The sequence below is a fragment of the Asparagus officinalis genome, chromosome 7 (genome assembly GCF_001876935.1).
Source record: "Asparagus officinalis chromosome 7, Aspof.V1, whole genome shotgun sequence".
Classification (NCBI taxonomy): domain Eukaryota; kingdom Viridiplantae; phylum Streptophyta; class Magnoliopsida; order Asparagales; family Asparagaceae; genus Asparagus; species Asparagus officinalis.
In genome coordinates, this window is record NC_033800.1 from 25298513 (window position 1) to 25311304 (window position 12792).

General features: G+C 36.7%; 1 protein-coding gene across 1 annotated transcript; it reads right to left on the reverse strand.

The window, feature by feature from the left end:
* Positions 156–12717, reverse strand: LOC109846854 (calcium-binding protein 39-like). The gene is made up of 11 exons (XM_020416093.1): positions 12610–12717; positions 7482–7646; positions 7291–7409; positions 6577–6651; positions 5008–5101; positions 4853–4912; positions 4683–4748; positions 4498–4596; positions 4272–4316; positions 860–962; positions 156–250 (listed from the first exon to the last, which is right to left on the reverse strand). The coding sequence occupies exons 1-11, from the start codon at positions 12715–12717 to the stop codon at positions 156–158; spliced, it is 1029 nt and encodes a 342-aa protein (XP_020271682.1).

Below are 12792 nucleotides of genomic sequence, written 5' to 3' on the forward strand. Positions count from 1 at the left end.
ATTAGATCTTTCTCCTCTTCGAGTTGCTCGTCTTCACCACCTAAAAAGCAAATAAAACCCCAATTAATGTGCAAAGACGAGATGAGCAAATAATTAGATCTTTCTCCTCTTCGAGTTTCTCGTCTTCACCACCTAAAAAGCAAATAAAACCCCAATTAATGTGCAAAGACGAGATGAGCAAATATAAAAGTATTCCAAAAGAACATATATATTAGATCTTTCTCCTCTTCGAGTTGCTCGTCTTCACCACCTAAAAAGCAAATAAAACCCCAATTAATGTGCAAAGACGAGATGAGCAAATATAAAAGTATTCCAAAATAGAACATATAACAAATTAGATCTTTCTCCTCTTCGAGTTGCTCGTCTTCACCACCTAAAAAGCAAATAAAACCCCAATTAATGTGCAAAGACGAGATGAGCAAATATAAAAGTATTCCAAAATAGAACATATAACAAGAAAATTATATGATGCTCTTATGTTGACATTCTATAATTTTCCCAAGGCTACCTACATGGTAGAACCGTTGAGATGTGCATCTCTTGCATGTTAAAAATATATTAAAAATAGTGAAGATTTTTAAGAGGTTCTACTTTTTGTAGAACCATGGGAATAACAAGTTTATCTCCCTCTTGCTCTGACTAATATGATCATCTTATTCTTATCATGTACTTTTCTCGATGGCACTTTCATCATATGGCTTAAATATTAAAAGGACAAATCAAGATGGCTCAATTAAAAGATAAAAACCATTTATCTAATTTTGACCAACATACATGCATGAATGAATGCATGCACTTATCTTAAGGAACAAACAGTTTAAGAGATATAGATGAAGCTGAGAATGAAAAAATTATATACCTTTGCTCATAGGAAGATTGTTTAGTAGCATCAACAGTTCTTCGTGATTTTTGGATAAGACCTCAATTATCCCCTGTGGCTTATGTGGATTAGCAACAAATACCTGATCCGACCAAAGAAACCTTTGAGAAACAAATAGAAAAAATAAAATCTGTTGGGAAGTATGATAATGTTTTCATTAATATTAGATAATTTTTACATTTTTTTAATGTCACCTCTCTTGGATACCATAGATTCTACCAGACAATAATCAACCCAAACTTCTGGCAACAATGGTGGTAAGGCCATAAAATCTGCAGGGAATTTTCATGATTCAAAATGATATATACATATGCATCATTGTTAGACTTGAGCGCTTCATATAGATTATCCCACTGCCTCTTTTAGGGAATTTTGCAAATCCCACTCCTAAACATGCATAATTTATAAGATTTGATGCTTCTGAACCACAAAAAATCTCACCAAGAAAATATAGGCCATAATAAAACCCGTTCACTAAATCAATTATGCATGGGCAAGAAACAACCAGCAAATTTGAGACCTCGACTAAAATCATGCAGGCTCTGATCAAGAGTGATTTCATTCTTGGTTGATGGCTTATCATCATGTTTATTGGGAGTATTTTGCATTCAACTCCAACTAGAGCACCCAACTCTTAACTCATTATATAATAGCTTTTCAGAAAATCTCTATATAGTATGTTATTTATGACAAGAATATGTGTGCTATTCAAGAAATCAAAAGTCAAATAACAATAGGAGTTAAGGAAAAAGGCGTGGTAGCTGGCTTAGGGGCTGTTTGGATGCTCTTTGTAAAGTTGAATATTTATGACTCAAGTGGATTTGCATGAGTAAGAGTCCTATCAGAACACCGCGCATGGTGCGGGGCGATCTGACAAACACGAGGTGCAAAACAGGGGGCACTTTTGGTATTTCAGTGCCCCTTGTGTGTATCAGGTCGCCCCGTACCGTATCGGGCGTTCGTTCTGATAGAACTCTTAGTTTGCATTATGAAATCTTGGAAAACAGTAGTTACAGCTAGCTTAAGTGTGATGGTTGGCTTGCATGATGAAATCAAGGGAAAAGGTGTACTAGCTAGCTTAGGGGCTATCAAATAGCAATATGTGCCTTGGAAAAAGGTGTAATATATATGCGCTATCCACCTCATCATTTTCCTTTGATTTTTTTTCTTTCTATGGTTTGGATTCCATTAGGAATACTTCAATGACAAAAAATATTTATTTGATTAGCATGATGAAACCTTGAAAAGTGAAAGTTATATGGACCCATTCAAATGCATCATTTTACCATATGTAATACCTCCATAAAATATGAAAAAATCTAACCCTATTGATATAATCATTTTACTATATTAAATAAGTCAATCAGACCCACAACATTTCAACACCATTAAGAACACTTTAATTCTGTTATCAAACTTTATTAAATATCAAATTGAATGTTGTTTACTACAACCATAGATTCTGTAATTATTGAACTTCATCAAATCAAAATCAACTTATTCAAAGGAAGAACACCTAAAAAATGAAAGAATAAGTTCAACGAACTAAATCCTTGTGAATTAGATGAGAACTATAAATTTGAGAAAATTATAAAATATAAATTTCCTACATAATAAACCGTCCAACTCTCATGCCAAAATTCATCATAGATCCTCTACTTCCCAAAATTCATCAAAAACCGTAATATTTCTCCGTGATAAAAATCTCAATCCTCACCTTGTGCTTAAGATCCTATTTGAAACCAGTGAGCTCTTTTGAAACCAGCAAGCTCTTCGATATTGAAGCATCAAGCTCTTTGAAAAAGAGATGGAGAAGGTATTCTTGGGATAAAAAGAGTGGTAGAAGAGAGAGGGAGAACCGATCATTGGGTAAAAAAATAGTCATAGAAGAGAGAGGGCGAAGTGGTCGTTAGTGGCTGAAAAAAGAGACGGAGGAGCTATTTGACAGCTGAAAGAGGGATCGCCCTACGGAGTAGTTAGATTTTTAGTTTTTAATTTTTAATTTCCCAACAAGTACAATTTTACAGAGATTTCCCTTCCTTTTGACTTGATCTTTATTATCATTAACATATCAGAAATGGAGGGGATACAACGGGATACAACAATAACTTTTTATGTTTCCAAAGTTGCAACCAAACTACCTTTGAGAAAATTGAATGTGGACCTCAAATTTACTTTTGATAGTTTTCCTTCCAAAGATGCAATCAAAATACTATGGAAGTTGTAAAGATATAGGATCCACATTCAGCATTCTCAAAAGTGTCTTGTTTGACTGCAAAACTTTAAAAACACGAAATTTGCTGAAAAGTCACCCTCATTGCTGATGTGTCAAAAGAAATCACGCCCAAAGAAAGAAAAAAAACTAAAAAGTTTATGCTTGTCAGAAAATAAAAATAAAAAACCATCACATACTCTTTAGGGTTACCACTCCACTCTTTCATCTTTTATCAAATGGGTTGTTTGTCTTGTTTTTCAGCCACCAACAACCACTTCTCCCTCTCTTCTCCGACTCTTTTTTTTTCTCTTTTTCTAAAGTATTCTTATCCATCTCTTCTTATCTATCTCTTGTTCAAAGAACTCAAAACTACAAGTTCAAAAGAGCTTGCTAGTTTCGAAAGAGCCCACAGATCAAAGAACTCGCAGGTTTCAAAGCTTCTGAATCTCAAGCACAAGCTAAATGATGAAGGTTTCTAATTTTCTAGGGAGAAATTTTATGGTTTTTTGGGTTTTTGATGAGTTAAAAAAGGATTTCTGATTGTTACACAATGTTAAAGGCATGAGATTTGGACGATCAATTATATAGGAAATTTATAATTTTCTCTAATTTGTAGTTCTCACGTAATGCACAAAGATCTAGTTCTCGCATCTCCTATTTTCTTACTTTTAAGGTGTTTTCATAATTTGATTTTGATGAAGTTTGGTAAGTATAGAAACTATGATTGTAGAAAAGTAGAAAACAACCATTCAGTTTGATTTTTGATGAAGATAGTTACAGAATTTACAGAATTCTTAATGTTGTTGGAACATTTTTGTATTGAATGACTTAATAATAGAGTATAATGGTCATATCAATTGAGTTGTTAGATTTTTTTGTCTTTTATGGAAGTAACCTTACATAAGGTAAAATGATCCATTTGAATGGGGTCCACATAACTACCACTCTCCTAGATTTCATCATGCAAACCAAGAAAAGTTTTATTCTTTAGGATTCCCAATGGAATCCACACCAAGGAAAGGGTCATAAGAAAAATGAGGAGGTGGGCCTCCACTTTCCAACTTGTGTCGTAAATACTCAACAAAAAATCCAAACAACCCCTCAACGGAAAAAAAAGCATAAAAACTTTAAAAAAGTGTTGACACATAGAAGTATTTTATCTGAAGGAAAAGTTACCTTGAAAATGTGAAAAGCAGATATCTGAATGTTTTTGCTCGAGTCCTGCATGATTATGGATTTGTATTTAGAGTACTGGTAAAAGAATCAAGCTTATAGAGAGGAGGTAACACTAAGAAGTAGAAGTTTATTGTATCCTCAATAAGGGGTCAAAACTCCACTCAATTAGTATTACATACCTCGAGGTATTTTAGAAAAAAAGACCTAGTTCATTCATCTGGTTTACCTTCAACAAAGCCATCATTGTCTTCAAGTATCGAACTTCTAGGATGTAACGCTTCATTATTTGTGAATTTGGAGGCTCCAAAAGGAATTCCGAAAGAAACTAAAATACATCATACTATCATCAGTCTATGTTTGGAAAACATGGTATCAGACATAAGCAAATTGTAAATCACTTATGCGCCTAACCTTCAAGGATTGCCTTCTTGTCACATAGTTTTGAGATGCCAATAGCCTGTCATAATTTTCAAAGAACTGGAACAATATTCTAATGTTAGATGAGTTACATACATGTCTACAGATAATAGACTGAAAATATTCATGTCACAGGCTATCCATAAGTTTTTCTATGACCTTACCTCTTCATAGTGAACACTCAAATACTGAGAGACTGCAGTTTCATGTTTAGTAAGCAAGTCCTGCCAAAAAAAAAGTAGCTCAAAATGTAAACAGCATGAAGCACAATTTCGAGAATGACATATTAACATGACAAATAAAGGATGGCAAAACTAACCTTGAAGGTAGCAAGAGCATCAGAAGCAATATCAAAATTTGGCAGTTCAACATACTTGAAGAATAACTCAAAGCTTGTTGATTCCAGCACATATCTGAAATAGCACTACAAAATCAAAATGCATGATGAATCAAATTGATTTGCCGTAAGATGATAAAGCACACTGAATATAACCTCTACAAAATGATATCTACAAGAAGTCAAGACTATCATTCAGTTGATGATGGTTCATGAAAAACCACAACACTTCAAACTATACAAGTACGTCAAAATGGCACCAAAGCATGGTTTTCCGCAATCTATTTACTACTTCATTAATGAAGCTTCGCTTCCACTAAGCTCTACAATCTTGCATTTCTCCCCAAATGCACCCCTTCAAGAGTGGGAGAAAAGGATAAAGAATATAAAACAATGTCCCTATCAGGTACAGACAAAGCCAATGAACAGCATTTGATCAAACTCAGATGCATCAGTTTATTTAACATAACCTTGATTCCTTTAGGTCTTTCCACCCACTGGTAGCAAATGCAATAACTCACTACTGTTGAAAGCTCCTCATCCTTTTGAACGCAACCCATCGTTGCTGCTGTTCTCAAGTTCTCTTATTTAATGTGATGTCTGTCCAGGGAGGATATTGCAATATTCTAGATCTCTTCATCAATGTCTCCCTTCTTAGTTAATCTAAGTTTGTCCAAACATGGCATGTACCTGATTGTTTCAGTTGATATCACTCACATCACATGCTTGCTTTTTTACAATTCCAACAACCTCCATACCTGCCCCTTTTCTTGGTTTAGCTTTTGATCATATCCATCATAAAACCAATCAGCTCCACAGCCATTTTCTCAAAATTTCCAATCAACGACAAACGAGCCCTCTTCAGCACAAGAATAATTCTTGGCAACAATGTCATCTATTCATCTGCCAAACAGGGCTATTTTTCCTCACACTAAGAAGGCTTCTCATGCTCCTCCGAACTTCTTGCGGTTCACAGTTGAAGAGTACACGTTCATTCTCGAGTAAAGGCTAGCTGATAAGTTGATGGCATGAAAAAATGGTAGCTATGTCAAAGAAAGTTGATAGCAAGCAAGGATTCATTAGCCTTTAAGAGAATAATCAACCTGTTTGAGATAATTTGATCTCCCCAGCTATGTCAAAAAATTATATTTGTATCTAGCAAGGATCCATTAGCTCAAATGAGAGACTAATCGACCTTGCTCACTTCAGTAGGTGAAAATGGTTCCCATGCCTATTCTTATGTCCATCTGATTAGCCATGGTTCTTCTGTGCTGCCTACTTATGAGTTATGACTGCTTTTGCCATTCTTTTAGATCATAGATGTCATTTATATCCTCAACATGTTTATAGTTTTTAACTAATCTTATGACGTGCAATTAATCTTAAAGCCACATATCCCAAAATAAAATGTCATATCGCGAGCTGCTAATGCATGTTACTATTATTAATAGTTTGCATTTATTATACATTAAAAAAGGAAACTCATATGAATACATGGAAAAAGAAGGGGAAAAAAAGAATTGCTTGATGAAAAGAGTTCAAAGATCTTACTTTGCAAGTGATGGATATTTGATGCATTCCCTCAACATATTGCCGCAATTCAGAGCAGTCTCTTTGTTATTATAACTGCTTTGAAGACATTATTAGCTGAATCAAGGTTCATAAGGCAACGTTGTAATTAAGTGCAAAAATTAAGAAGCACAAAAAAAAGTTGATCAGTAGCTTTAACTATGATTTAGTTCCAGGCTCCAACATTCAAGAAATTCTCTGAGTAAACAAGGGCCCTTCAGAGAATCATAAATTCTCTAAAGTGCTTCCAATATGACAGAAGATGATTATTTATGCTTTTTGTTGCTATTAATTACTATACATATAAGGAAACACAAACTACAAGAGCTTAAATCTTGAGTACCTAAAAGTAATTTAAAAAAAAAGCCAAATGATATACATTACTAACAGAAAAGAGGACTGAATAGTACATGTATAACTAAAAGGGGACAGAAAATGTTTAAAATATGCAAGCAAGAGAAAGTGATAATGCTCGCATCATATACACCACAAACAATTCATCATTAAATTACCACTTTGCTAATTGCTTAGCATTTAGTTTGAATCCAAGTTTATTATGGAATCAAAATACACTTTAAAATGGCATGTGTATATATTATTAAAAACATAGATCTTTAAATTCCAGCATGATTGTACATTGGACATAGAAGTAAAGAGCATGCAACAAATATGTATACTATAAGAATGTTGACCCACCAAAACACAAGGAAGTCCAAAAGCTCCAAATGGTTCTCAATATAATCCACGCAGATAGAAGTAGAACCAACTTGTTGCCTCAGTAAAATACCCCAACAGTAGGCTAAATCTTTTCTAGCCTGTTAAGAAGACTTCAATCAGCTTTAGCACTTGAAATAATTAACTTTATGTTTTATATATTATAAACTTACATCCCAACCCAAGCTTGGCAACTTCTGGACAAAAAGGGAAAGAACATCCTCTTTGCAGATTTCAGTAGCTAGCTGGGTAACCTGGTCCTGATTTGGTTCAGTTTCTCCATCACCGCAAATCATGTGTTTCATAGACAGAATATTCTTTTCAACTTCTTCGAGAGCCTAATATGAAAATGCATGCATTAAAAGGATATATTAATCCAAGTTGCATGTATATATGTGCACAGTTTCAATCCTCACTAGCAAGCAGAAAGTAAGTGATGATGCGTACATAAAGACTAAAGAGCAAATGTTTCTTCATTGCTTATATATAACTACATAACCAAGAATTTCTCAAATGAGATCACATTGAGTAAGCTTTAATTGTGAAAATACTTTTTAGGCAGAAATCATGGAGATAAAATTGTGGAACAACTATGATAATTTCAAGACAAGTTCAACCAATATACTGCTCGATGCAGTTGTAAGCCACTTGTCGATTGGATTCTTCAATGGCCCTCAGTAGTCAAGCATGTATAGCTCACAGGGCATTTTTCATATAAAGTAGATATACTTTCAAACACCTCCTCTCTTTATGCCACGTGTAGAGAGCTGCATTGCATGATTGTTTAGTACCATGTCATTAACCGAAGATACGATGAAAGAATGACTCCATATAATCTCAATTTATGAAAACAAATCAATACATAACTTCTTGATGTCAAATATGCCTGACAAATGCATACACAACTTCTTGACGTCAAATATTCTTGACAAATGCACTGAGGATGTTCTTGGATAAGTTGAAATGACATTGTCCAAAGCTACTATATTCTGCACTTGCTCCTTGCTGGTGACTGTTTCTTAGTATTGGGGACAAGGATGCAAATGTATAACCTTTAAGGAGGTGTGCCTTCATTACTGTGAATCGTTCGGCAAGATTTCTCAAGAACTCAATCAGTATTCACAACCTTCCACATCTAATAAGATCGCAGAGAAAATCTGTTAGGGATTCAAGTGACGTTGGTGCGGGAATTGGTGATATTAGCACAATGTCAGGAAAAAGGCTTAAATTTGAGACTGGAGGATTTCATCTCTCAAGAAGGCATGTGATTCACATCAACTGTCCTTGTTAGAATATAAAATGATAACCCTCAACCTCCAACACAACTTTGGAGTTTTGGTGGTATTGGCAGGGTCATTTGACAGCCCTAATGTTAGATCGCATATTAAACGAGGTCTAATAGTCAGGTGCCTGTTTAGTTTCCATGGCTATTGAGAAGGCATTTTCTATTAGCTGACCCTGAAAGATGAGTACAATTTTCTCAGGGACCATCATGAAATCAAGTCTAGGGAAGGATTGGATTCATGATCTGACTTTGTCAAGGACAATAGTGCTTGCTAAGCATGCGATACATGACGAGGGAAGATAGTATGTACCTGTCAGGTATATAGCAAATATGCATTGGAGCATCTTGGACTTTGTGTTGTATGGCATAATTTCTCAGCAGTTTGGAGATCAGTTGATGGTGCTAAGCATATTCGGCAACCTTACCACGTGATGATCATATACAGAGCCATAATGTTGATTCTTAGTAGCGTTTCAGCATTTACTACTCTCTTCTGTTGCTGGCCAACCTATATGTTTATGCTTATACCTTCCCGCAAATTGACCATTGATGTGCTTATTTATTCACTGGGATTTACCGAGTCTACGCCAACAGTTTGACCAGGATTTGATGGACTGAATCTTGCTAATACCTCTTCCCCGAATCTCATGTGAAGACTAACATGGAAAGAGTAATGCAAGTTCTCAACTAAGGAATAGAGTCGTTGGCAGCTTATATATCAGAAGTCTTTCATAGAAAGATGAAGGTGGCCGTGTCTATGGAAGTTGGGTACCAATTCAAGAACCAAGAACCTTTGCTGGTAGGTCATTTGGCAGCGTTTACTTGTGCGATACAGCTTGTGTACTGAGGTTCGGAAATGTGTGATCCTTTTGTGGTCTTGAGAGTGAAACTTGTCATTTTTGTTTGGATCGTGTGGGATCAGTATACATGGGTATAGTACTCCTCTTCGTCTTCAGGTTGAGGTGACACCTCCACTCTATAGGGCACCTAATTGAGTTGGGTCAAAGCTTGAAGGAAGGCTGCGAGGAAGCTAAGTTACCATGACACTTCCTCTGGGCACCAATACATGTGTCCAACACGTGTCCGACTCCTTGAACATGCATGCAGTTATGTAGACATATACTCAATTATATAATATATGCTTTAGTTTAAAACATTTGTCATACAATTCTTGGATGCATATCTTACATTCACATCCACTTTCTGCAATTCCCTGGACACAAGTCGGGTTCTTTTCAGTCCACACCCAATTTAGAAGTATGCTTTAAAATGGTCGTTTGATTATCAAGATAAAAAACAATAGGTTGTCCAATTTATAATCTACTTTATAAATGAAGTAAAATGTAAATATTTTACAGAAATTTTAGTTTTCATAACATGTGAATGGAAAAACAAAATTGAACTCCTGTGAATTACTAATTGCAATATGTGTGTGTGCGGTGCATGCGTGCGTGTAGCTTTGTCCCTATCTCCTACCTTTTACAAATTTTGACCTGTCTTGCACCCGTACTATTAGAAATAGCTTTGCATTTCAACTTAGGTAGACATCAAAAGAGTCAGAAACAAAGCAGAAAAAGAAAAGGAGAAGGAGCGGATAGTGTAGTTGGCCGATCTGACCAACCAGTGGCTCTGGCGATACACCGGCCGATCGAACCACACCCCAAATTGCCTGCTAAACTACTTTCGGGATGTTTCTGTTTTCTAGGATCATGTTCAGGTTAGGAGTCCTAATTGGTATTGTATTCGACTTTAACACTATAAATAAATACATGTCTTTTGAGTCTAGGTTAGAGGATCTAAGCCAAGGAGAATTGCATATTGTCAAAAGAGATGTGGAAAGAAATAAAGGAGAGAAACCTAGGGTTCTTTCAGGATCTTTTGATGAGATTGTTTCTTGCGGGCTCTTTGTGGAACGCAAGAAAGTCTGTCTCTTTGTAATCTCTACAATAAAGGAGACTCATATATCTCCCTGTGGATGCAGGCAATTACCGAACCACATAATTCCTCATGTCTTGCATCTCACTTTTTATTTTCTGCGTCCTGATATCGATCCTCAACACATACGAGCATCTACACCTCTACCCGTGTTGACATAGTAAGGAAGGGACAATATGGAAACAAATCATACTTGTTATGGTGTTCCCATTCGCCCGAGTATAAGCTCATTGTCAAGCAACGAACAAGTGTACCAAGTGTACTACATGCTATGTCCCAATCAACTTGGCGGCTAGAGACCAGTAGGGACGACCATTCCGCTGACTCAACGACTTTATATTCTTTCATATCGACTCGAAAGGCGGAACTTGTCACCTCCCTTTTGTCAAAGATGACTCGTCACGAGTCCACTCGACCATTTGTCAGATGCCTCACTCAGCCGACTTGTCAAGCCGACATCCCTCTATGTCGACGCGAAAGGTGTTACTTCTTACCGAATGCAAATAACATCTTCTGCCTCGAGCTTATTCTCGCTGACAACGTGTCAACATCGCATCAATGCTTGTCAGGCACATCATGCCCCTAGCTCCGATAGCCTTCATGACTCATCAGACCACGTGTGTCACTACCCTGCCACAGCTCACTTCTCATTCAATGTTGAAGTAATTCTTACCACATTCGCCAGCCGACACCTGTAAAGCAAGTGCTGACGTAACCGTCAGCACACGCTTCTTCATCGCCATCCTTTGTTCGGCCAAAATGACGGTTCTACCCCTCATACCCACAGGTATAAATACATGTACTATCCTACATTACAAAGGGCTGGAATCTTGAGTTCACAAATCTGATCCCCTAACACGTACACTACACAATTACAAGAACACACAGTTCTTTCTTTACCCTACTCAAGTCATCAACTAACTTGATCGTTGGAGGTACAACGGGGGAGCAATCCCCGTCCTCTCACGAATTTTTATATGAACAGATTGTTCAGCAACCTCATTCAAGAACCAGACATAAAGTCAGTGAAGAAAGCGGTCCCTCTTCAATATTGAACAAACAGATCCTATCCTGGATCCAATTGACTGTGTGGTCATATAAACCATCAACAATACTCATGAATGGTGCCTAATTAATTTGGAAGTAACATAATGAAGTCATCAGACTTTGGAGGCAAAGCTCCAAATGTGAACGTTATTTTTCTCATGTCTTATTTGAGGCCAAGGTGGTAATCTGGGGCTCCATGTAGCCCTTTCCTTTTTGTTGTAACCTCGTTGATCTTGCGTATGTATGAGGCTTTATCTCTTCCATCTCTTCTTCTCATTGGCCACCCCGACAAATAGAGGAATAAACGTGGATTTGATAGCTTTGTCATTGTCAATATCGATGTTCTTGTGTTGTTTTGTTGGCTAAGAGTTGAAAACTCACAAGCTTGATTGTGCTCTTTGAGAGCTTGCAAAGACTCGTGAGGTACACATAGGCTAACATTTCATGAGCATTTCAAGAGCCAATTGTTTAGCTAATATTGGCACCGTTCAAGCTGTTGACGGGGCTTCAAAGGAAACATTTCGATAAAAGTAATGTCCTCCATTTAGAGCATATCATGAAGATTAATTGGTAAAAGAAGCGTTTTGCTACAAAAAAAGAAATAAGTAAATATTTCTTGAATCTGCAATGTTTCTTGATAGTCTCATTAGCCTCATCCAAAGTAATCCTAGTATGATGAGACATTCAAATTTAGACCGAAATAACCATTTGCTATTGATATAGATATCAACTAATTCAGACGTAGATATAGATATCAGTCCTATATGCTAGCTTTAGCCTACCAATGATGTCAATGTGCCATATAAAACAAGGCAGTCACGGTTCCACCAAAATTCATGCCTAAATCCTTTTCGTTTATTTCTTCTAAAACTAACCAAAAACAGCCCACAGTTAAACATCAACAAGCTGAATCTGGAGCAACGGAAGAATACCCGTTAACTAAAACCCCGCATAACAGCAAATTACGAAGAACCCATGTCAAAATTTCCATAAAAAGGCATAATATGCGCGTCAAAATCAACAGGGCATCTTACCTTGGCAAAGGTCTTGGTGTCGAGGGCCAGCAGGCTGTCCTTGATCGCCCTGGCGAGCTCCGAAGGGCCCGGCCGACTCCGAGAGGCCTTGAAGAAGGAGAAGGACATGGCGTCGACGATCAATTCCGTTCTCTTCCTGATAAAAATGAGAGTGAAAACGAAAAATGGAGTCGTTGAGGAATT